Source organism: Pipra filicauda, unplaced genomic scaffold, assembly GCF_003945595.2.
Source record: "Pipra filicauda isolate LSUMZ 115617 unplaced genomic scaffold, ASM394559v2 scaffold108_size2327098_pilon, whole genome shotgun sequence".
NCBI lineage: Eukaryota > Metazoa > Chordata > Aves > Passeriformes > Pipridae > Pipra > Pipra filicauda.
The window spans coordinates 1,809,478-1,834,453 of record NW_024103529.1 but is presented as its reverse complement, the minus strand read 5'-3'; the positions used below and the strand labels follow the sequence as shown (position 1 = coordinate 1,834,453).

At 38.2% G+C, this 24,976-nt stretch overlaps 1 protein-coding gene across 2 annotated transcripts in view; it reads left to right on the top strand.

Moving 5' to 3' along the window:
* MCC (MCC regulator of WNT signaling pathway) overlaps positions 1-24,976 on the top strand; it is a 205,038-nt gene that overhangs the window by 43,960 nt on the left and 136,102 nt on the right. Inside the window, exon 1 of one of the 2 annotated variants that reach the window (XM_027712630.2) lies at positions 14,765-15,467. The exons of the other annotated variant lie outside the window; for it this stretch is intronic. Coding sequence (XP_027568431.1) covers positions 15,411-15,467 — 57 coding nt within the window. The 5' untranslated portion in view covers positions 14,765-15,410. Of the gene's footprint in view, positions 1-14,764; positions 15,468-24,976 lie in introns of those variants that run through there. 2 annotated transcript variants of the gene reach the window in all.

Genomic DNA, 24,976 nt, shown 5'->3' with positions numbered 1-24,976 from the left:
GTCCTGGGTTTCTTTCTGGCCACCTTCTTTTAACCTTCTTTTGATTTTAAACTGTGCAGTCAAGCTAAAGACATCGTTGTGGTGATTATGTACTTCTACAGCATAGATTATATTCCTCAGTCAAGACAGTGGGTCTCCATCTGCCCTTAATAGGTTTTCCATTTGCAAAAGCTAAATGAACATCAGTCCACTGTCACTTTGCCTAGCTTTTATATAGGGATTTTTTTAAATGCTTTTTTTTTAAAATGCATTTTTTAAATCCTGTCAACATAGAGCTTTACAGAGTTTTATCACAACATAATACCTGCTCTCAAGCATTATTCCTCATCACAGGAGTGATACAATTTTTTTAAAAGTGCTGTTTTAAATTTAGCCATTTATACTCATTGCTTGTATTTTTATCTGTCCATCTCGCATCATTTTTATGTGTTTTGGTTTATTAATGCATGTTCAGATTCAGCTTTTGGTTTGCTAGAATCATTTATTCTGTAGTCTCTATAGAACACATTCCTCTTTATAGCTCTTCCCCTTGGTACCAGTATTTATGAAAAAAGTATTAAGCTTTAATATGACGTGTCACCACTTACTGATGATGTACCTATTTGTGCCAATAGGAATCTGTGTGTGTGTGTGTATGTGTGTTGGGAAATTGTAAATAATTAAAATGTTCTTCATGAATAGAAAAGAATTCAAGTATTTCAAAGGATTTCTTTGTACATGTGGATGTTTGGATTGTTGCTTTTTGTATGTACTTGAATCTTCAAAGTTGGACAAGGATCACTAATGTGGAGAGTCATACAACTGTAGTGAAACAGCTGATCTGTGCCAAGTCAGATCTGTTCACTTCCCAGATAACCACGGGATCTTGGTTTGTACCCTACAGTGCCATAAGGACGGATAGTATTCTTTTCTAAGAGTTGAAATATTGCTGTTCTCTGAAAACATTGCACAGGCACTATCTCAACATGGCAAGCATATTTCACATTAGAATTCCAGTGAAGTTTAGTAAGCGGAAGCAATAAGATTTAGATATGTTTAATTCCCTTTTCTTAGTCTCATTGCATGTGGTTAAAATAGACTTGATTTTTTTTTTTTTAGTAGAAGGTGTACATATAAATGGTAATGCATATATCTGTGCTTAATGTTGGTTTCTGTTGCCTAAATTCAGTGTTGTTTTAAGATGAGTTTACTTGTTGTCACATAAACAGAACCCATTGGGTCTGTTTCATTTGCCATGATTATATTATCTCAGACCTCTGTTCTTTTAGCTGGAAATATCTCTGGTTTGCTGAGAAAGTCTCTGCACCAAGAATGTACATTTTAAAATGTGACCCCATGTTGATACCTGGGGTTTTTTAACTATCTAGTCCCTGGTCTGAAGGGATCCAGGATCCTTTAATCTCTGATTTTTCCTTCCAAAGAACCTCTCTTTGACTGCACCTTCATTGCCAGAGCTTTTTTAGTTGGAAACATTTAGAAAGATTTGATGAGAATATAGTTGACTTGCATAGTGGAAGGGTACAGCTGTATTTTTGAGAACTGAATGGTAGAATTTCATTATGACCACAGCTTAAAAGGTTGTGTTGTTGTTTCTGCCTCAGAGCAGCTACAGATGTGGTTGTTCTTAGTCAGAGAGAAGGGCTTATTTACAGAGTTGCCTGCGTTACTTCCTGATGCGTCTCGTTGGTCTGGCCAGCAACAAAGTGGGCATAATCCTGGTTTATCCCATGCAGGGCTGTCAATGCAAGATGGATGTGTCTAGGTTAGAGGGCATTGGTGCAGATTGCTCCACCTGCCAAATCTGCACTTCTCCTCTCAAGAGGAGCTGGTTTTGGAATGTCTCCATCAGGAACAACTTCCTCATGGGGGGAAGAGAGGGGACAGACTCTTCTCTGTGGTGACCAGTGACAGGACTTGAGGAATGGCCTGAAGTTGTGTCAGGGGAGGTTTAGGTTGGATGGTGGACAGAGGTTCTTCCCTCAGAGTGTAGTTGGACACTGGAACAGATTCCCCAGAGAAGTGGTCAGGGCACCAAGCCTGAGAGAGTTAAAGAAGCATTTGGATGATAACTCAGGCACATGGTCTGATTCTTGGGGATGGTCCTGTGCAGGGCCATGAGCTGGACTTGATGATCCTTGTGGGTCCCTTCTAACTTGGCATATTCTGTGATTCCGAGAAAAAAATAGAAAGCTAATACAAAAATATTCTTAATACATTTTCTTGAAACTGCTCTGGTATATGCTCTTCTTCAGCTATTCCTGTCTGATTTGCGGATGTTTGTACCTCATCTAGAGGTCCTAAAGACTTCATTGGGCTTGAGAATAGACTGTTTGTTCATGCATCTGTGTGAAAGGATGTGCTTTACATAGAGCAGAATTAAGACAACTAAACCAGATTTAGTTCTGACTATGGACTCTCTGTGCCAAATGCAGATATCACCTCTGTTGAGTACACAACCCGAAAGTTTGTAAAATACTAAGTTGAACTGGAAATATGCGTTACAAGTCAACATGTAGTTGTATTAGCATTAGATTCTCGACGTTATTGCTTGCAAATGTGAACTTAATGTCTTAATCTCAGGAAGCATCATGTTATCTGAAAATAGACATTCTTACTGCAAAACCTCTTCATAAGTCAGACTCAGTGAATATTTGCATTGCTAATTTTTCCTGCTGAAGAGCATTGAGCTGCAAACTATGACAGACAGAACCACTATTTTGAGAAGGCTACTCTTTTCAGTTGGTATAGTTTATAGTGAGCAATAGTTCTAAAAGTCGCTGTTGCATTTTTCAGGGACAGGTGGCTTTTCCCTTCCCACCTTGATCTGCTCCTTAATCAGACAAACCTAATTTGCTGTGACCTATTTATATGAATAGCTTCTGTGTACAAAAGAACACACTTACTATTATCATTGTGTTTACATTTATGTCAGACTGAAATGCAGCTGGTTCTGGATAACTGCTTGAAACAGTATTAATAGGCTGTTTCATCCTGAGTCACAATAAGCATTTGTGGTGCATGTAAATTTAGTGATTTACATGTAAATTCCATACCTCTGTCATGTTATTGAGCATATAATAATTTCTTGTAGTGCCTTAATAAAATATAGTTAGTGCTTTAGCAGGAGAGTATCTGAGAGGTGCTTGGTATGTGGTGTATATGCACACATGACATTCTGTGATCAAATTCAAAGTGCTGAATTTAACCTCTTTGTCCAAATAATGTGTCAATTATTCTGCTACTTTCCACCTTGCCTTCTGGCTTGACTGTTAGACAGCTAGCTAGTGTTCTTTGCTGTGTGACTAGTAGGGCATGTGCCTATGTAACCAAAAGCCTTTCCTTACAAAGTCTCAAATGATTCAATTATCCACTGATAAAGGATGGCTGGTTGTTCATCTTATGTAGATAAGTTTTTATTTGGCAAAAGTCACAGTAATATTAGTGTGTGTAGAGAGGAAAAATTATACTGCTTAAAAATGCCATACCGTTCACTCTCTCAAAAAGTTGTACACTTCGTGTGGGTACTGTGATTTTTTTAACCTACATTTTTGGCTCATTTTAACTAACCAAGTAAATGTAGATTTTGAAATCGACAGGAAGGATTATCTAGTTGCGAAAGAAAGCAAAACTACTTTTGCAGGGGATGGGAGAAAAATTCCTAGAGATTTGTGGCAGTCTAGGCATGCTCTTACAGCTATTCTAAATATGAACCATTTTCTCTGTTGCTAATTTATAGGCATCAGATGTAAATTAAATGTGAGTTCTATGGAAATCACACAGGTATTTCTTTTAGGAAATGACCTTTTAAGGAAAAGTATCAAGGAAGTCTGAAGACAGAACTGTATTGTGAAAGGTAATTCCATGATTGTTTTGTAGGCTACTTTGGTTTGGTGTCCTTGTTAATGAGAATCTACTGTAAAATTTCTCATTTAATTTCTGAAGCTTTTATGGTTTTAGAACTCACTAATATTAGTATGTCCTTTTCTAGCAAAGTCTGTCCCATTTTCTTCTCCCCCTCTCTCCAAATTTAGACTGTTTTTAAATTATTTGTTCCTGGGTTTAGGAAGCTCTGCTCCTTCAGATGCCCTACCCCTTCTCTTATAGAGAGGGAAATGGGCCCCAATAACAAATATTACGATAAAAACATAGCCTAATCATGCCTTCAGTTGGAACCCTAGTAGAGGGAAGGGCCTAAAGTTGAAGATTGGAGTGGTGTGGGCAATTGAGCCCACTATAAAAGCTTTGTGCCCAAGATAACCTTGCCTCTTGTGCATGTACTTCCAAACTAGGTATCGTTTCCATTCTACCAGGCTAAAAATAAAATACAAGCATTCCATTAAAGCAAGAACTGATTATTGGAATATAGATTCAGGAGGTTTGGCTTGTCAGAAAGCAGGCAGAAAAGCAATTTTGTCTGACAGGGATTTTTTATGTTTGAGGATGTGAGAAGCTGTTTGCTCCTCGTCTTTGATCTCAAGCCAGCATTGTAATGGACCTTGTTTGTCTGAAGCAGGCATCAACTCTAATATAATTATGCCTTTTGTTTATACAGACCTGGCTTCCATAGCCTTCTAAAACAATGCTCAGTTATTAATTTTTCTCTTAAAATGGACTGTGGATTAGGTCTGCTAGGACTCATCTATTTTATATGAAATATAATTTTTCAGTCTTTTGAATTTACTATATTGTGACAGACATAGAGGTGAGCAAATGGCAAATTATTTTTTTTTTTAATTCTGTTACTGTTTCCTTCTGGAGATGATCACAGCACAGTCTGATGGGTGTCAGTACAGGTCACATTTGTTCAGGCAGCCTGTTAATAGATCTTTTTACTGAGGCTTTTAACTGGATCTTTTATATGACATATGACAAGCATATGACAAGTTGAAGTGCACAGCGTGATGGGTTTTGACCTAATTCTGTGTTTGTAATTGGATGATGTGAACTGTCTTGTGGCAGTCGGGTACTATAGGAAAGAGGGTCTTAACAAATGTGTGTAAGGAGGTATTTTGAAGGTCTTACATTCAAAGTTTCAAAACGTCTAATTTAACTTAGTTGCAAGTTGCAACTTCCCTCTTCATTGCTTAGAAACTGCCCTTAGTATCTCATTTTGTTTGTTGTAATTAAGGGAGCTCTGGCTCCAGTGCAGGTGTTCAGATGTTTTTGCAGATGTTCAGGTGTTTTTACTTTCCCAAACTTTTTTTTTTTTTCCAGTTATCTGAAATGAAGAATAATTCACCTGGTACATTTAGCCCACACCACTGCACAGAGCTGTACAGAATATAGTATTAATATTATTATCTCACTTGGCATTGGCAATTTGAGTCTGAGGGCCAGGATTAGTAAGTTGAAGCAACATTAACCTCATGGATTCTGGTGTGCCAGAAAGATGTAGCTTTTGTCACAGGGTCTTCTTTCTTACCAGCTGTTCTGCCTGTTCTCTTGAGTGTGAATTGCTGACTTGACATAGTTGAAGTTGGCAATGCTGAATCCTAGAATCATAGAATCGACTGGGTTGGAAAAGACCTCCGAGATCATCGAGTCCAACCCTTGGTCCAAATCCAGTCCATTTACTAGATCATGGCACTCAGTGCCACGTCCAATCTGCGTTTAAAAATCTCCAGGGATGGTGAATCCACCACCTCTCTGGGCAGCCCATTCCAATGCCTGATTACTCTCTCTGTAAAGAATTTTCTCCTGATATCCAACTTAAATTTCCCCTGGCGGAGCTTAAGCCCGTGCCCCCTTGTCCTATTGCTGAGTGCCTGAGAGAAGAGACCAACCCCCCCCTGGCTAGAACTTCCCTTCAGGTAGTTATAGACGGTGATGAGGTCACCTCTGAGCCTCCTCTTCTCCAGGCTAAACAACCCCAGCTCCCTCAACCTCTCCCCATAGGACTTATGCTCCAGTCCCTTCACCAGCCTTGTTGCTCTTCTCTGGACCCGCTCCAGCACCTCAATATCCTTTCTGAACTGAGGGGCCCAGAACTGAACACAATACTCAAGGTGTGGCCTCACCAACGCAGAGTACAGGGGAAGGATCACTTCCCTGCTCCTGCTGGCCACGCAATTTTGATGCAGGACAAGATCCCATTGGCCTTCTTGGCCACCTGGGCACACTGTTGGCTCATGTTGAGCTTCCTGTCGATCAGCACCCCCAGGTCCCTTTCTGCCTGGCTGCTTTCCAGCCACTCTGTGCCCAGCCTGTAGCGCTGCATGGGGTTGTTGTGGCCAAAGTGCAGGACCCGGCACTTGGCTTTATTGAACTTCATCCCATTGGAATCAGCCCATCTCTCAAGTCTATCCAGATCCCACTGCAGAGCCCTCCTGCCTTCCAGCAGGTCGACACTCCCTCCCAATTTGGTGTCATCAGCAAATTTGCAGATGATGGACTCAATCCCCTCATCTAAATCATTAATAAAGATGTTAAACAGGACTGGACCCAACACAGACCCCTGGGGAACACCACTAGTGACCGGCCGCCAGCTGGATGCAGCTCCATTCACCAGCACGCTCTGGGCCCGACCCTCCAGCCAGCTCCTAATCCAGGAGAGGGTACACTTGTCCAAGCCATGGGCTACCAGCTTTTCCAGGAGTATATTATGGGAGACAGTGTAGCCCCCCATAGCAGCACTCCAGTCGTGTGAGTCATCCCACCACGTTTCTGTGACAGCAACTATGTCATAGTTTTCCTGCTGCACTATGGCTTCCAGTTCCTCTTGTTTGTTTCCCATACTGCATGCATTGGTGTACATGCACTTCAGCTGGGCCATTGATTTTATTCTCAACTCGGGCTCTGCACCCTTAGGCTTATTTCTGGAGAACCCAGTTGCTGCCCCTTCCCCCTTCAAACCTAGTTTAAAGCCCTCCTAACTAACCCTGCCAACTTATGAGCTTCTATGAATCCTCATTTATTAAAAAGATGAGTTATTCCTCCATTCATTATACACACACTACACCCTTATGTTTTGATTTCATGAAATACAGGAATTTTGATAATGAAATAAAAATCTTAACTACAGTGCAGAGTTGAAAATGGACCCCAAGTGTTTTTGCAGTTCAGTGCTAGGTTAGTTATAATGGATTATGCAACTGTTATCCTGCCAACCAAGTCAGGAAAAGCAGGGTTCCCATGTCAGTGCCATGGTTAAATTATCAAGGGGCTCCAGTTCTTTGGAATTGTTTCTCTGCTGCTTTCAGGCCTGGCAGAGTTGACCTGAGGCAGCACAGGATGCTGTGACTGTTCAAACACCCCGTTCCTCTTTGTGTTGTGGTGGTTTTTAAAATGACTGTATGGTTGTCAGCAGAGCTCTTTTGAGGAACTACTTTGGTTCTAGTGCAGAGAAAATGGGAACTGGGTACTTCTGCACATGTCATGTACTTAATGTTTCTGCTTTTTGTGAAAAAGAACTGTTTCCTGCATGATTGCTTCATTTTGGGCTAGAAAACCGCATTGTCATTTCTCAGCTGGGAGACAGTTTATGATAGTAGCTATGCTGCAGTGTATTGGTAAACTCCACTTTTCATCCTGCTAGGAAGCAAAGTAAACTTTGTGTTTCAGGAAGGACAGTGTCCGTTCTATGAAGAGTTCATAGTGAAACAAGAACCCCACTGACGTACCCAAGTGAGGTTTGTGCCTCTAAGCTAAATAGTCGTCTGTAATTTCCTACACTGAGTTTTGTATTAGTCTACCTGCTTGAAACTATAATTTTAGGAAAATGACTGGAGAAAAAGGCATTGAATTTTTCTACCCTGTGAATTTTTAAAGAGATTGTAAATGTATATTATTGCTTGAATCTATTTTTTACATAACTATTGATTGTCTGATATGCATTATAGAAAAGGAGGGGAAAGTCTTTGTTTCTGTGGAAACTACATGGGTGCCAGATGTTTTTTTATAATGGTGAAGTATCCTGTGCCAGGATTCTGAATTGTGAAGGCAGAACAAACAAGATTCTTTTTTTCTTGGACATGGGTTTGTTTATTTCATTTGGTTTAGTTGCTTGATAGACCATTATCTGAGAGTAAACTGTAGAAATATTGAGCAAATAATTTCTTAACTTAATGAAGTATGGGACTATCCAGAAGAGGCCTGAAAATAGAGAAGATTTTAGTTCTGTGATTATGTTTCATGAATCTGAAGTAAGTGACTTGAGAAAAATGTTGTAGAACCAAACAAACCATATAAGAAAGTCAGAGATGATAAATGCTGAAGCAGGGTTGTTCACTGTCCCTCAAAATGTAAAAGGGAACTGACAGGTACGAAGGCTGAAGTATCGGTGAGGCAGAGGTAAAGCAATCTTGAAAATTATGATGAGAAGCTTAAATGTAGGAAGATGTATAGGAAAAATGTCACTGGAGAGATTTAAAAGGTATATGACAAAGCAATTAGAAGGGGAAAAATGAATTTTATAGACCAGATACAGGGTTAGAATAGAGAGTTCGGATTTTATGTTTTACTATCCAAGGAGAGGAAAAAAACCCTACAAATACTAGATCTTTAGAAAAATGAAGAACTAGTATCTACTGAATAGTAAATAGTTAGAGAGTTGAGAAGTGATCTGTAGACTAACTTGCTGATCTTCATAAGCAGCCACTAAACTATGTAACCAAGAAATATATCAAATTAATGAAATCTAGATTAGGGCTGTAGGAATTCAGTTACAACAATCATAAATTTTTTTTGATAGTAAAATAGATCTGGCTGAAAACCAGGGTGTTTGATTTCGCAAAATTTTTCAATATGTTATTTCAGCTCATGTCATTGTTGAAGTAATTTTAGTTATAATATCTGCCAAAATGAAAGCTGCCCAAACCCCATAAATGCTCAGTGAAGTTGATGTTCTTGTTATTTAAATGTTCAGGCCTGCTAAAGTCTTGTAGAGCTTCAAGTCTGTGAGATACTTGCCTTCCATTTGCCAGAATTCATCTGACTTAAAATGTTTCAAATGGAACATTTCAGTGGATTGAAACCTTCAAATACTTATATATACATATGTATATATATATATATACATTTGTATAGAAAAGTGTGTGTAACGTATGAATGTGTGTATATGTATATATAAATATATGGGAATACTTTGTGTATAGCATATATACAAATGTCACATGCTCTATATGCACAAATAAGTGTATATATGTATGTATGTATATATATCTTGTTTCTGTCTACATGTATGTGTACATGTATGTACACACACATGTACACATATATACATATATATACATATATATACACACACACATATAGACAGAAACGATCCAACAGTTCATCTGTTAAGCATTCAGAGGAGATCTTGTCCACAGATGAGGAAATGGGATCCTTGTGTCACCATGGGAATTCACATGGTCACCGATCCCTGGTTCAGTGCCAGGACACTCCAGGTTAGGGAGTTGTGTGTTCATTGTGCCCAGTGGTAATGGAAGTCACAGTGGAGAGAAATCTTACAATTAGGGAAAATAATTGTAGACTGACCACACACAGATGTCTTGGTAGAGTTCAAGAGCTGCACTTCAAGAGCTGAATGTTTGCAGGGGCACAGTCATGACTATGCAGTGGGGACTGGAACTGGAAATGAGAGTGTATGAAGGACAAGATACAAAACAACGAGTGCAGGAGTAAGGGGAGAATGTAGATGAGGAAACCTCGCTATTAGAGATTGGGAAAAATACGGGAAACTTAGCAGAGGAGTCCTGGCAAATCTTTCTTGTATAAGTGACAATTTTTGAAGGAGATTCAGTTCACAACTGATAAATATGAGGGAATATAAGTTGGCTACCAAGATTGTAGGGACTGGAAGTGAAATGAACAAATTTACCTTGTGGTTAATAAATGGAGGAATGTACAACTGAACTGAGGGAATGCTGGACTGTGAAAGGAAGCTAAGCAGCAGTCTGATGGCATGAATTGTAGTTTACAGAATGGCCTTGTTGATGTTTTTAAGCAAGGAGCAAATAAACAGTGATGATAATTAGGGGGCTGCAACATGAAGAGAGCATAGAAGTGGCTGTTGTCTCCCTTTGTCCTCACAGGCAAGTCTCCAACATTAATAACAGGCACACATTGACGCCCTCGTCCTTTTCCTGTTCTCATCTGGTGCTGAGGCTCTGTTGAGTCAGAGGGAATCAAAATGAATGTGATAGGTTTGGATGAAGTGATAGGAAATGAAAGTGTCTGTTTGTCAGGTTGGTGAGTGGCTTCATGGCTTGAAATATTGGAAGATGGAAAGAAGGATCAAATGTGAACTCCCAAGGAGACTGCTCGGGTCAAGGATACAACTTTTTAAGCAGATTAAGTAGTTGAGGAAGGGTGAATAGGTGAGAGTAGCTGATTAAAGTGCTGTTTGGAAATTGTATTATTCTAGACATGTTATCTGTTTCAGACTAATCAAGATGGTTTGATTGAAGGAAAGAAGAAGATTTTGCTTCTATTTTCTTCCAAGAGAGTGCTTAATTTTTCAGTGTAAGATTACTTGCAATTCGTTCAGATAGGTTGGATTTTTTTTCTCTCAACCTAGGTGCATAACCTTCACTAGCATTAATGAGAACAGTTTGTATCATGAACCTGCCATCCCTTTCAACCTTCTCCTTTTAAATCATAGTGCATTAGTGCTATTGAATAAAGATTTTTCTGGAAACATTATCCAACTACTGTATTGAATTTCTGCTTCCAAGTTTAGCCCTCATGTTAACCTTCTGAGTGCTACTATTTTGTCCATGGAAATTTAGACTTTGGTACTACACCAGTGTATTTTGTGCAAGAATGAGAAGAAAATAAAATTGTACTCAAACTGTTTGTAGTAGATTTGCAGTACTTAAAGATGTAATTTATTTGTGTATTGGATTGTGCAGGGTGATGTTTTAACTACAGAGATGATAATGAAACAAACAAGCAGAAACTAAATGCTCAGTGGACTTCAATTAGTTGCTTTTCAATTACAGAGCTAATTAACCAGAACCAACCGAGAAGGGCTTATTTCATGCATCCTGGAATTGTGATCAGCTAATCGTGCATGTTGCATGCAGAGTGAAACTGCTGCTCTGAAAATGGCGCACATTATGATGAAGAATATATGACACATACATATTTAATAGAAAATTGCTTTTATGCTGTAGTTTTCACTCTGTGGCTGTTAAATCAAGGAAGGAATATTCATGTGTGCCTAGTGTCACACCTGCTCCAGTAACTCTAAGTAAATAGACTGTTGTAATTACTGAGACATGTTATGAGGGAGAAACCTTGTAAAATAACTACTAAATAACTGCCAATGTTTTCCATATTCTGTGGCAGTTTCAAAAGTAAGGTGAGGAGGGCGACAGAGTTGTGTCTTGTCCTGAAAGAATCCTTTTACACCAGGTGATAGAGCAAATCTTACTAAATGATTATTCAGATACAATCACCCACGGTGATTCTTGGACACGCGCCAATGTTTCTTTCACTGCAGTTTGATAAGAGTAAACAAATGGAATAGAGTGGCCATAAGATTATTAAATCAACAATCAGCAAACTGGCAACACTAATGGTTGTTGCTGCATAATTCTGAAATTATCTTGGGAAGAATCAGTGCAAATGTGCTTATCTACAAGCAGTATGTGCATCGTAAGTGCTTTAGAGGTACAAAAGGCAGTAATGGATCAGAATGCACTGGGGGGGAGTGGAAGCCCAGGCCAGTATCACTATCTTGACAGAAAGCGTTTGGTGGATGTTGGTCCTGAAAGCCTCTGTGACAGAAAGGTTTGTCCAGCTGCTTGTTACCCCTTTTTTGTGTGTACCACAGTACACACTGAGGCATCCACTGGGATCATGTCATCCTGGACTAGGAAATGTACATCTGTAGGTTAAGAGATTCCTCTTCCCATACCCAGATCAACCCCCTCCCTGCCTATAGAGGCTAAAAGAGAAGGCAGGAAAAAGGCTGAGAGCAAGGAAGCATTGCTATCCTAGGCAAGGAGCTGAGGCGAGGAGAGAGAGAACGAACTGTACGCTACCAGACAAAACAGAAGGACTGAGTCCAAAAGGCACCTCTCTCACTGGGTCACAGGGTGGTCTGTTCATTTCCTGGCAATGCAAAATTGGCATACTTGAGGTTTTCCTTTGTTTTCTTTGAAATCTGCCTTTGGCACAAGCCAATGGGAAAATATACTTTGGCTTCAACAAAATTCTTAGTACCCTGCTATTGTATTAGGTTACTTACATGTATTTGAAACTGGTGAAACAGCCTGCAGACAGCTGGTCAAGTCTGTCTGGGAATTTAATTTTGTGATGTAACATTTTCATTCAGTTAGTAAATGGACTTGGAGAAATGCTAGATGATAATGACATTTCACAGAAGAACAAGTTCTACATTTTCAGGTGCTCAGACTATGTTCTTGATGCTACTGTTTTAAAAATGTGATATATTAGTAGCTATTTTAGAAGAATTATTACATTTAGTCTTAGCTAGCCCTCCTCAGTAGTTTATAAGGATTCTGAAACAAGCATTGCCAGTCTTTGTCGGTTAGTTAACAGTTGATGCTTTCCAACTGAGAAATATGTAATCCTGTACCACTCAGTGCAAGCATGCAGATTTGAATGGGAGTCAGCTGAGGTTAAAGTAAAATCATTTTTCATCAGAGTTTGGTTTAACCATTTCATTTATTTGCACATGGATTACAATTAATTTTTAAATTTTAAATAAACTTTGTTCTGAAAGTACCTGCATGTATCTTCCATGTTCTTACACACATCTGAAGCTGTGAATTCTGCTGTCATTTTTCAGTCAGTCTCTCTGTCTCTTTCTACCATGTTACTGTATAGAGTAGAAAAAAGGCAGAAAAAATCCTGTGCACCATATGTGTTTACAGTGGATCTAGTTCAGATCCCAAAGTGTCCTGCACAGTCTATGCTTGGGATGCATCTGTGGTACCATGTGCTCTGTCTGGTCTGTAGGATGGCTGAAATGTCCTGATCTGCCAGAAATAGACAAACAACGGCAAGTGAAGAAAACAAGTCATAACTTTTAATTTCTGAATACCTGTTCACAATTGGCTGGGAAGTATTTGGCAGTATAGGGACATAGTATGGGAAATGCAGTGTATTGAAGCCATAATTAATATGGACTTTCCTTTAGAAAAGGGAAACCTTAGAACTTCATTCTTAGTAATTCTGAGGCTCATCCTGCAGTTGGTGAGCCTGTGATATATGTGACAGAACTGGACAAAGATCAGAGCAGAGCAGATTATAAAGGGGAAAATAAAGTTGATAGGGGTAGTGATGCAAAAAACCAAAAAACTCTCACCCTCGTTTGTGAAGACATAATTTTGAAAAGATAAAACATTTTAAATTTATTTTATTGGCTGCAGGAATTTTTGAACTGAAGTTGTGGGGGTTTTTCCTCATCTGTGAAAAGTGAACTAAGTGACTATACTGTCACTTGTTTCTGGGCATAAAAACCTGTTAATCACATTTCAGTGCTGTGGATGTGCTGTTCCATACTTCAGTCTGTAGTCTGGAGGAGTCTGCATCTTCCTGGATTCCTACCCACTGGAGGGGAACAGCACAATTTGTCCCAGCATCACCACCCATCTACCAGCAGAGAGCAGTGCAGCCCGTTGCTGGGATTTGAGGGGCCATAATTGGAAACATGTTGGAAACAAAGCAGATGAGTAGAGGAATATACACAGAAGCACTGAACGTAGAGACAGAATTAAATGTGAAGGTGGGACAGGGACTCAACGAGGAAAATAATGAAGAATGGAGGCGATGCAAGGTGGGCATGTAAAGAGCAAGGGAAACCCCAGGATGCAGACTAGCTAAAGCAAACTAGAGACCTGGAGGATGAAAGTAAAACGTCATGTAAAGAGACTATGGCTTTCCCATTACCCTCCAGAGGAGTGTTGTAGTTCCTGATGCTGGGCATGGAGGAATGACAGGGACCCAGAAAGTGCTACCGCTTTGTACTATCATAGAGCAATATCCGCGTGTTTATCTTGCTTTTAAGGCACTTTCTGTATTGTCATTGGGATGAATTATTCCTGTGTCTGCATACTGATACTAATCTGTGATTAATAGAGGAGAAAGAAATAATCACAATATAATTTTCAAAATGCTGCATTTGGAATGCATTGTTTCTCATGCAGATGTTTTTTACCAGAGTGCAAGAACTGTGCCACAGCTTGTGCAGCATTTATTTCTGTTTCTTATATTAGGGGTTTTTTTCTTAAATAATTTGACACTTTAATAATACATTGTATTAATATGATAAGATAGATTTCAGCTGCACAGTAGGGTATTTCCTACTTCTAATTCCAAAACTACATCATAATCCAGCATCATATAGTATGTGGGGCTGCCCCTGTGTTTTAGGGGATGGAAGAAAGGGAACAGGATATCATCAGTTCTTGCAATGGGTGCAGCATGTTCACAAATCCAGCTTGTTAAGGATTTTTCTAGGTTTGTAGTTGAATATTGAAAGCAAATGCTTTTTTCTCCCCTTCTAGTAGCATCTCCTGAATCTTTTGTAAAATGTCAGTCTGTTATGTAAAATCTGCAGTGTTCTAATGGTGCTTTCAGGCTTACTGTGACCCTTTGAAATCGTTACAACCCCAGTTTTCCTTACTTAATTGCAGACAGGAATAGGGAAATAGGAATCCAATTTATTGTTATCCAGATGGTATTTCCTGTTACTTAGCTCTATAGTTTTCTGTATAGTAATTAGTATGCAGAAAGCTGAAGAGATGCCTGTAGTTCCAAAATGAACTCTCTGTAGCTCTCTCCCTCCCACTTCCACTCTCCTTTTGGTACCGCCCCTTCCATGCACCCTTTAGCCAGCAGCAAGACAGCTGTGTTTGATCATAAACCACTTAAACTCCAGGCTCACTGGCAGGGGAAACTTTAGCGTGAAGTGCAACACTGGTTTCTCTCGGTGAGGGGAGCTTTCTTCTCTTTTCCTTTCTCCCTCTGTGAACACTGAAGACTGTAGCAGCGCTCCCTTCTTTTTAATTTCTCTGTGGACTTGTGTGAAGCTCATCAAATTTTTCTGAGTATGTTCAACGGCATTGGGAGATGCCCTTCAACAGAGTTGTGGAAAAGAGCAGAATAAAACAGACAGCAGAGATGAAGCACGCCTTGGAGATGGACTAAGACAGCCCTGAGGTCCTGGTAAGCAGTTTCTTCTCTGAATTCTCTGAGCACTCCACAGTATTAACAAGTCTCTCACAGCAATGGATTGTCTGTGAAGTCAAAACCAGTTTGGCTCTTTTAGAAAATCTTGCATCATTAACTTAAACTCTCAGTGTGGAGTAAAAATGGCTGTCTAGAGCAAAATGTGTCAGATGGAAAAATTTTGGAGGAGAAAGTATTGAACCAGTTGAACAAAGCTTTGAAGCATTGAAATCTGCAGAAATCGTCAAGCCCTGAGAAGTCTAATCATGAATTCTGGAGTTGCTATGAAATATGGAAATGACTCCCCTGCAGAGCTGAGTGAGGTAAGCAGTTTCAGTGCCCTTCTTTACGCTTTAAAAAGAAACACTCCCCTTTTGGGCTTTCAGTCTGCGAGCAATGCAATTAAAAATTAATAGAATGTGTATCTTGCTATAACTTGCTGTGCCAGTCAGGAAATGACCTGAACTTTTTTGCTGCTTTGCTCTGAGTAAGTGGTGAAAGGCAAATGATTGCAACCATGTAGAGACATTTTTCCTGTTACCCTGCAGCAGTGATTGCCTTGCCTCTGAGAGCTGTGTTTATACCCAAAATTCATCTTTGCGATAGGTGAAATATGGAGATCTCAGCTGAGATTAAGCAGATAGTACTAATTTAGGAGGGAAGTGGAGTGAGTGGAAAATGACAAATATTTTTCGGTGAGACAACATTGGTAGAAGTGCTGTTTGCTTGTATTTAGCCAAGGTAATACTGTTTCTTTAGGTTAGATGAATTAGATTACTTTCCTTCCTTGCCTAAAAGAAAACAAGTCATGGGAAAGTTTCTGCTTTTCCACTGGAAAGCATAGTAAGCTCTTATTTCTCATAGTTGTGGGTATGTTTTTTGTATGAAATGACTGTGTGTGTGTTTTTAATAAATTTGAAATTAAAGCCATATCATATGTTATGCAAATGCTTAATAAATATTTTAGAAGTGGCATATTCGATCAGTTACTGAAATGTCTTAGATGTAATCCTTATGGGCTTTACTGAGAATAGGTAATTTAGTTATGCTAGAAATCCTAAGCTTTTGATTAAGGTCATTTTGTAAGAAATTGAATCTCCAGCTGTCTTGTCCCAGTTTAAGTGAAATGCTTCTCCTTCTCTTTTACCCATTTCTTTGATACACCTTTTTCTGTGACATATCCTTAATATGTTTGGGTTTTTAGGAATAATAGATAGGATATGATTGGCAGAATGTGAGAGTTAACAGTTTCTGGAGTTAATTGTATAGAGAAAGGAGACACTGAAGTATAGAATGGAAAATAAATCTGTAGGCTAATGAGGGAGACAACAACGTAGGGGGAAGCACAGTAAATATGTGAGAGCTAAGGAAGTGCAGTACCCTGCCATGCAAGAGGACGGTAGGTTTGTGACTAGGAAGTTCTGGAGAAAAAAATTTCATATGTATTTCTTCTTTAAGTAAAAAGAGTTCAATTTCATTATTTCTGTATTACTTTTTCAAATTGTTGCTTAGAAATTCTATATTGGTGATACAACAAAATGGGGTTCATAAACTCAGCATAAAAGCCTGGGTGACTTTTGGTTGGAGTTTCTGGCTGTGGTGATATTGATGGCCTGATGATCTCTGATTTCTGTCCCCTCAACATTTAATTTTCAAGACTTTGCTAGATCACATAGATCATGGAGTGTCTCAAAGAACTGACACTTGAGTCAATATTTGGAGCACGCAGTATTTATTGGTAGCATTGCTACCTTGAAATTACCTATTCATGTTTACTTCACACATCCATCAAGTAGGACTTTTGTTTTAAGAAATACCTTTTTACCTTTTTCTTTCAATGTTTTAACACAGGAAATATTGAAAGAAGTCCGTGACTGTGCTTTTGTTATGTTGTTTGTTTTTTTCCCAACAAGCTTACTTTAATACTTAGTTTATATTTGTACTGTAGTGCTACAGGTGAGTTAGAAATAGGCTGCTTTCTGCAGACATACCAGGGAAGATCTTATACTCCGAACTTTCCCCAGGTGCTTGTCATCATTTTTTTGCTGCTCACCTTCATCTTTTGCAGTTTGAGCTGCTTGTGTTAGTGAGCCTTAGCCTGAGTCACCCATAAAAGGCTGGGTCAACTTCAGCACTGATAAAACTGTGTTTTTAGTGGAACATGGAGGCCTTACAGAAATGTCTTATTCCACCTCTCAAAGAAGAGAAGATGCACTCTGAACTGCAGTTGGCTGCTCACCCCAATCATTATCTTCTCAACCAATTCCCTGTAATTTTTACACTTGTTTTTATGCTCCTTTTCCTATTGGTGACTGGTATACTGTTGTGCTTGCTGTAAGTGAAGGTAGAAGTGCCTGAGTAAAGGCTGTACCTGTAGTTGGTATATCTGTGTTTCTCACCTCTTCAGCTCTTCTCCTTTTTCTTCCTTTCTGGCTGTATCTTCTGTATGCCATGTTTATTTTTGATTAATGGAAGACAGTAGCATTTTGTTCTTTTAAATGATGGAAAAAATGTGGAATTGGCTACAATAGGAAATTGATTAAATAAGTACTGTCTTCATGTGTTTTCACTCACACTTCTATCTCTACAGTCAGCTCAAATTTTCATATTACAGTGGGCTGCTACCACTGTACATATCTGAATGGCAACCGTGTTAACAGACCAAGAAAGGCTACGATTCACATTTTGCACTGTGGGGTTTGGTGAGGTGCCTTGATGTCTTTATCTCAATGTGTGGAGCTCTAGGCATGAAACTACTGTTATTAAAATAAACAGGAAAGCTACAAAGCCCTAAAGATATAGTAAATGCATTCTTGACTGGATGCATTAGACAAAATAGAAAATTAAATTATTGCAACTCATTCAATTTGTATTGAAACTTTCAACTTGAGATTTATATCTCTCTTTGGGAAATGGGCAAGAATTAAGGCATATCTTTTTTTCCAAGACACAGTGTGATTGTAGAAACTTGTATGTCATTGATGATTACTGTTCCTAAATTCTTGTTTGAGTAAACAGAGATCATCTTGATAGTCTTTATTTACTCCCCTGCCCCTATCCAAAGGTCATGCAGAAAGCAGAAAAAAAAAATCTGATTTCTGTTGTTTCACTCAGACTTCCACAAAACTCATGCTCTGTGGTTCCATAACTCCAGAGTTCAAAGTGTTGCTTATTGATACTTGTGCCCAGAACATGTTACTCATTTCTTCTGCTCTTCTTTCCTTTCAGGCTTCTCTTTCTTCTGTCCAAAGAAAGAAAGATTAGCCAATCTGCTGTTTGCATAGTAGATTCAGTGTGTTGCAACTCCATAGAGAAGTAGAAGAAACATTGTTTTTACATAGCAAGGTGGGTGTTAGGTTTGGTGATTTGTTTGGGGGTTTTTATATGTAAGATGCATTAAGACAGGCAAATCTGTAAAATCTAGAATTTGTAGATGACTCTTGCTGTAGTCCATGAGAATGCACAACAGGCTTTGGTAAATAGGTAACAGTGGCCAAAAAAGCCCAGTGCTATTACTATGAAATGGGCCTTCACCTGTCACTATTTTGACTTAACATGATTCACAGAGCTTGCCTTTAAAGCTTGATCAAGGATGTGATTTCTATCCATAATGTAATACCCAAATTAAGAAAGCACTCCTTAGATCCCTTCAATGTTTTACACATGCAATTCTGAAAACTTTTAATGTAATCCTAAAGTATATTTTTAAAGCTAACATCATGAATGTTACTGAAAACATGTGCAGGTTCAGAGTCCAGAACTGCAGACTGATTTGTACATCCTTAAAAATGAAACTTTATATCAGAATATATATGCTTTATACATATTAATTTGGTTATTCTGCAGAAAGAGGTGTTCATCTAGAAGAAACTGGATTGTCTAATCTGTATTTTCTTCCAAATTGAAAGACATTACCTGTCTTTAAACTCCAGCATTCTGAGGATTCTACATACTAGCTTTGTTCTTACACGCTCCCCTTGCCATCATTGTGGACATGGTGTGCTGAAGTAGGGAGATCTGTGGTCTGAACTAGTACACCTCTTGGACTAAATGTGTCCAGCAGTTATGCCTATGCCTAGTTAAAATTAGTAGTGCAGGAATGTGAAGGAAATATAAATTCTGGGCCTAATGATATTTTTCTCAATTGTATACTTAAGGGCTAAATTGTATCCTTGGATTAAAAGTCAAGTTATGTCCTTGGATATAATTTTCATTAAAGAGAGCTTTGTGAATTTGCTGGTAGTAAGACTGTGCCTAAGAGATTTTGTAATGGTATTATAGTATTGCAATACATTCAGCATTTTAGGTGCAGCTGATTTGTATAATGTTATTGTTCCTTGTGTTCTTTTAGCACTTGCTGCATGAGTTGATGGTGTATAACTTCTGGAAAGGTTGTATTATATTCTGCACAGCAAAATTAAAAGATGGCATGCTGCTTTAGGTGCATACTTTATACTTTCTTCTTTTTGTTTGGAGGTCAAGTGTTTAAGGTACTGATGTCCTGGCTTACAGCATTAGGTACAGTTGCATATTCTTTATCCCACTACATTGACTGGAATAAACAGATGGACTATTTGTTGTGCAGAAATTAGTAACTTGTTTGTTTGTTTGTTTTAACAATAGGATGTTTAAAATTTTGGGGACGGGAAGGAAAGATAGGCTTCAAAGTTCATATTTGTGTAGTAAGCAGAATAGTGAGTTCATAAGAAGGATTTCACTAAAATCTTCCATAATAATTATTAAATGTCTCTTGTAATACCAGATGTGAAGAAGAGAGAACCAAGTTTTAAAGGAGTAAATTTTGACTTTTTAATAATTTTACAGTAGGACAATATTGCTCTTTCTTTTAAGATTTTGTGTTGTTTTAAGATTTGTGTTCCACAGCTGCTCTACTTAGAAAATACACTCTGATGAAAAATATTGTAGAAGAAGAATTACAGAAATAAAAGGGGCTGCATGGCTTGAAGTTAGATACATGAGTTCAGTGAGTAAGTCTGAGGGGAGCTGTGGTGAAAGGTGGGTAACCAGCAGAAGAGCAGGATATCAGGCAAAGCCTCGCTGGCAGAGGAAGAGTTCAGCACTGGCCATCCCCACCCTGAGGTACTTTCCTGTGTGTGTCTCTGTTCTTTTGAAACAAGCACCAGCTTGTGCTGTCACTGTACATACGTGTGAGGAACGAGCACTGATGGAATGGGAAAGAGGTTTTTTGTTGTATTCAAAGCTAGGATTAAATCTCAAAATTTTGCTTTATCGTCCTGGGTTTGGTAGTCTTCCCACTAAGAAAACCAGTGAGTAAATGTCACCTTAATATTGCGACTGCTTCCTGAATGGTCTCTGGCCATGCAACAAATGTGCCAGTATATTTCAAATACCTCTTGTGAGCAGATAAACACCATATTCTACTGCAATTCCATCTCTGATACAGAGCATAGCCTTGGCTGTCAGTGTCAAAGGTGTATGTAAGTTGTAACATAGAAGGCTGTACTGATCTTACCAACAGAGAAGGTATTATTTCCCCGGTTAGGAGATGTTTTGCAAAGTGTCATAAATCCTCATTGTTAATCCTTTAAAATACTGCAACCTTGCAATAGAGAAGAGTGGAATGTGGTTATCAAACACCAAATGTGGCATATATTAAAATTACTTTAACCTTGAAAATGTTGCATAACTGATTTCTTTGGTAAAACCAGACAAACCAAAAAGGTGGACAGTGTTTGTGAACTGCTAAAGTCTTAGAGAAGTGAGCACAGCAACCCAGTATGCTTAAATCAAAGTATCTCAAGGAGAAACTTTCTTAAATGGAGTCTAGTGGAGAGCTGGATAAAACTTCCATCTAAAGGTAGCAATAACACTGTAGCCTTACAAGAGTTTTCAGCTTTCTTGCATCAGAGATGCTGAGATAAAGTGTGAACTCTCTCCTCTTTCCTGTTTCAAATGGGCTTAATGAAGTAGTAGTCACTCTTGCAAACCTGACATTTTCCCAAGCAGTCATGAGTCATTAGATGTGAAATATAATTACAGAATTTAAAGAGTCAGTGTCTGTCTCAGTTACATTGATGCATCTATACTAACTTGAAAAAAAATATTTCAGTGGGAAACTTTAATGGACATGCTCCTTGATAGTGACCATCAAGTCTGAATGCAACTTTTAGATTGGATACACTTCTGCTCCATTTCCTAGATCCACTATGGATTATTTATCTTTTTGAAAAATACCACATATTTTTATAGTTTATTTTGAAATAATATGTTAAATATATACGTGAAAGCATACTTTGAAAGGGGAAGGTCAGCTTTTCTGGATTCTGTTGGACATCTGTGGTTTTTTAATAGGCAGATTTGCTGGTGTGTTATCAGTGAACTGTAATGCTGATTTTAGGAATATGGGATAGAACATGGACATGAATCCATGGTCAAGCTGAGGGTGTTCTGGCATGATCAATGCATGTAATTTACAGTGTGCATGGTACTTCCAGTGTAAAGAACATAGTGACTTCTAATACAGTGGTTTTTTTTCTGGATTTGCGTGAGCTGCTTATCAGGCACAGAGTGTGTTCCAGGCTTGGATATTATTAAATTGAAGCACTATAAAAAGATTAGTCAAAATGCCCAGACACTGTCAGCACTGATAATGCTCTTCTGCAGCCTCTTGATGAAAAAAAGACAAAAATTATGTAACTTAGCTGCCTGATACTTTAATATTCCTTGATCCTAAAAAACCACTTTTCAAAAATGCCTTATGGGGTGAAAATCAGTTAGGACAAATGTGTCTTGTGAAAGTACCATTAACAATGTATTGGATTGCCTAATTGTTTTTAGAGACTTGATGTTTTTATTAATAAAAAACTTGTGTTGGAAAAGTAAAATGTGGTTTTGTCTTTGATCAGGCTTGGACATACCAGAAGGTGTGTGGGAACAATTACAAGATTCTTCATTCAGAAGTTATTTTTGTGTCTTCCTCTACAATCTATGGTTTTGTAGTCTGTAAAGGAACACATAAACAAAAGCTTCTGAAAGAAGAATCCGTAGATTGTAGGGTTAATGTTTGCAAAGGCAGAAGTTTCTATGTTGCATGTATATGTGAAGAGAGGACACAAACTGGATTGGACACCTGTGGTGGGGTGTCATTACATTTTTGTTCTGTGTTCTGAGTACTTTGATATATGACTGAAAAGGAAATGTGTTCGTGTCACTTCTGGGTATTTTCCTTATGTTTAAGTTTTATTGTCTTTATGACATTTTATGTTACCTCTTGTTGCAGGTTTTAGTTGTGATGGGAATTTCTGCTTCCTAAATAACATGGAAAAGCTTAATTGAACCTTTCTGTTACCTGTAGTAATAATATACCAACTTATGTGCTCTCTAGGGATGTGTGATGATCTCTGATTTCAAAGATTTTGTGATAGAAGGATGGAGGTTTGGTGGGGGTGTCTGATGCTGATAGTGTTTTGACACTGGGGGCAGTGTTCATTACTCAGTTCAAAGTCAGGATTTTCCATGTAAACGAACTGTCTATAGGAATGATGTATATTTTCTGAAGATGTGAATTTTTACTATCTCTAGTGAATAGAAATATTCATTAAGACTCTGCAAATTGGCTTACATATTCCCACTGTGTTTTAACTATACATGAAAATTTGTCACTGGAATTAAAATATTGACAGAAATCTTTTTAGCCCTGCCAAATTTAAAGATATACTGAAAAAAGTGGTTTTTTCAGTGTGCTTAGATTTAGTCCACCTATGTATAAAAAGAATGCTTAATTTTAACACCTGGTTGTTTGCAGTATTATTGGTTGCATGCTGAATTTTGCAAATTACCCCCAATAAACTCTGGAGAATTTTGGAAATACTTCAGAAACTGGATTTTATTGCAGATTGTAGGATATCACTAGAATGTAATACATCACGACGTAGAAATTTGCATCAGGATTATGGCCATCTGCTGATAACTGAAATGCGATACTGTCTTAAAAATAGGCCATTTATACATTTTAAAATGTGAGGCTAGGTCTGTAACAGCACCTCTAATTTCTGATCTGCCAGAGCAACTTTTTGAAATGTTTCCAAAAAGTAAATTGTTTTGTCATAGAGATAGAATTATAATTGTCAACACAGAACTGATTCACGGTTGTAATGACAGAGAAATAAGGTGGTTACTATGCCATGTGATAAGTCCAAAACCATTTCATTGGTGGCTCTGTGTCCTTCTGAACTGTGTTTAAAGAGATTTGGCTGAAGCTTGTGTAAAACAACACAAGTGTCTACCTTGAGAAGTCTATCCTTTGCACACTATAAACACAAATGTACCATTTGCTTGCAAAGACATTATGTTGTCTGACCTTCATCTACAATAGGCTGTGATAATCCTAACCCAAAACTGTGCTCTTTTGCTTCCTGTCCTTCAGGGGGCCAAATGCATCTAGTTTGATAATCTTTTGAACTTTGCATTGTATCTAAATTCCACAGCTTGCTTACCTTTAAGATATTAGGTAGGAGAATATGGTTTGCTGTTAACTGTAGTTGGGACTCAGAGTGCCATTCCTCAAGGAGCAAATCAGCTGTAACATCCTTCCTTTGCCCAGATTTGTGTGCTTGAGATGAGTTTTGCAGCCACATGCAGAAACCAAGGTGGTTATTGTCATCTGCAGGAAAGACCAGGTACCAATTTTGGAAGGGTGTACTGAGGACTGTCCTTTGCTGTTCTACATGCTTTACCTTTTTTTTTTCTTTTTTTACATTAGACATAAAACATTTTTGTTTTACATTACATCTGCATGAGATAAGTTCATTTTTCCACCCATCAATCTCTTTTTTCCTTTTTTTTTTTTTATGCACAGCACAGTACAGTATAATTTTTTCAAGTTACTGATGTTGATGTTGTCTGATTTACTGGCTCAGGTGGTTCTTTTTATTTAAACTGATTTGCAGATGTCCTTTGTTCTTTTTATTTAAGCTCATGGTGGTCTACATGTTCATCAGTTGTTTCTTTCTTTTTGTATATTTTGTATAATCTTATACCTGTAGGAACAGATGACTCTCTCATCCCTCCTACAAGTCAATGTTCTGCCACATATAACACACCTCATGGAAGGTCTGGCCCATGCTAAAACAAGCATGCAATTTCTTTCAATGAAATATGTAACTAAATTAAATCTTTGAGGGAAGAATTTCTCTCTGCCTGATGCATGTAGGTGGCTACTATATGTAAAGGACAAAAATTGCTAACAATATTTCCAATTAGGCTTTTCTTCTGTCTTATGAGATGCTGGATTAAAGAATGGATTGAATCTCTTAACTGTCCTCTTCCACTGATGTATATCTTTCCTATGAGGCAAAGTAGAAAAAGTATATCGATTCATAAGAGTCAAGTCATGATGGTATGGAGATCTATATTAATTTAGTTACTTGGTGAGAGAGTTCTGCAAAACACAAAACTTTTTTTCATGCTTTTTAAAACTTACAGATTCTGTCTCATATCCTGGAGGGCTGAATACCTGTAAATACCCATAATTACCTTACTTCATGAAACTCCATGGGGTTCAATTTCAATACCTACCCCTTCTGCAATGGAAATAAATGTGCTAATTGCTTTTCATGAAGGTAGGTTTTCTCCTTTCTTGTGAGAATTTTTTTACCTTCCTGTATGTCTGTACTATGTGTTATGCTGAATCGCTTTTTATACCTCATTTAAGCAGTTTTAAGCATAATAATTGATGACAATGAGGTATAGGTAAGTGTCACATCTCATTCAGAATGTTACATAATCATATTCTTCAGTAATGAGATTTCAGTTCCCGTTATAGAATCACAGAATGGAAGAGGCTGGCAGG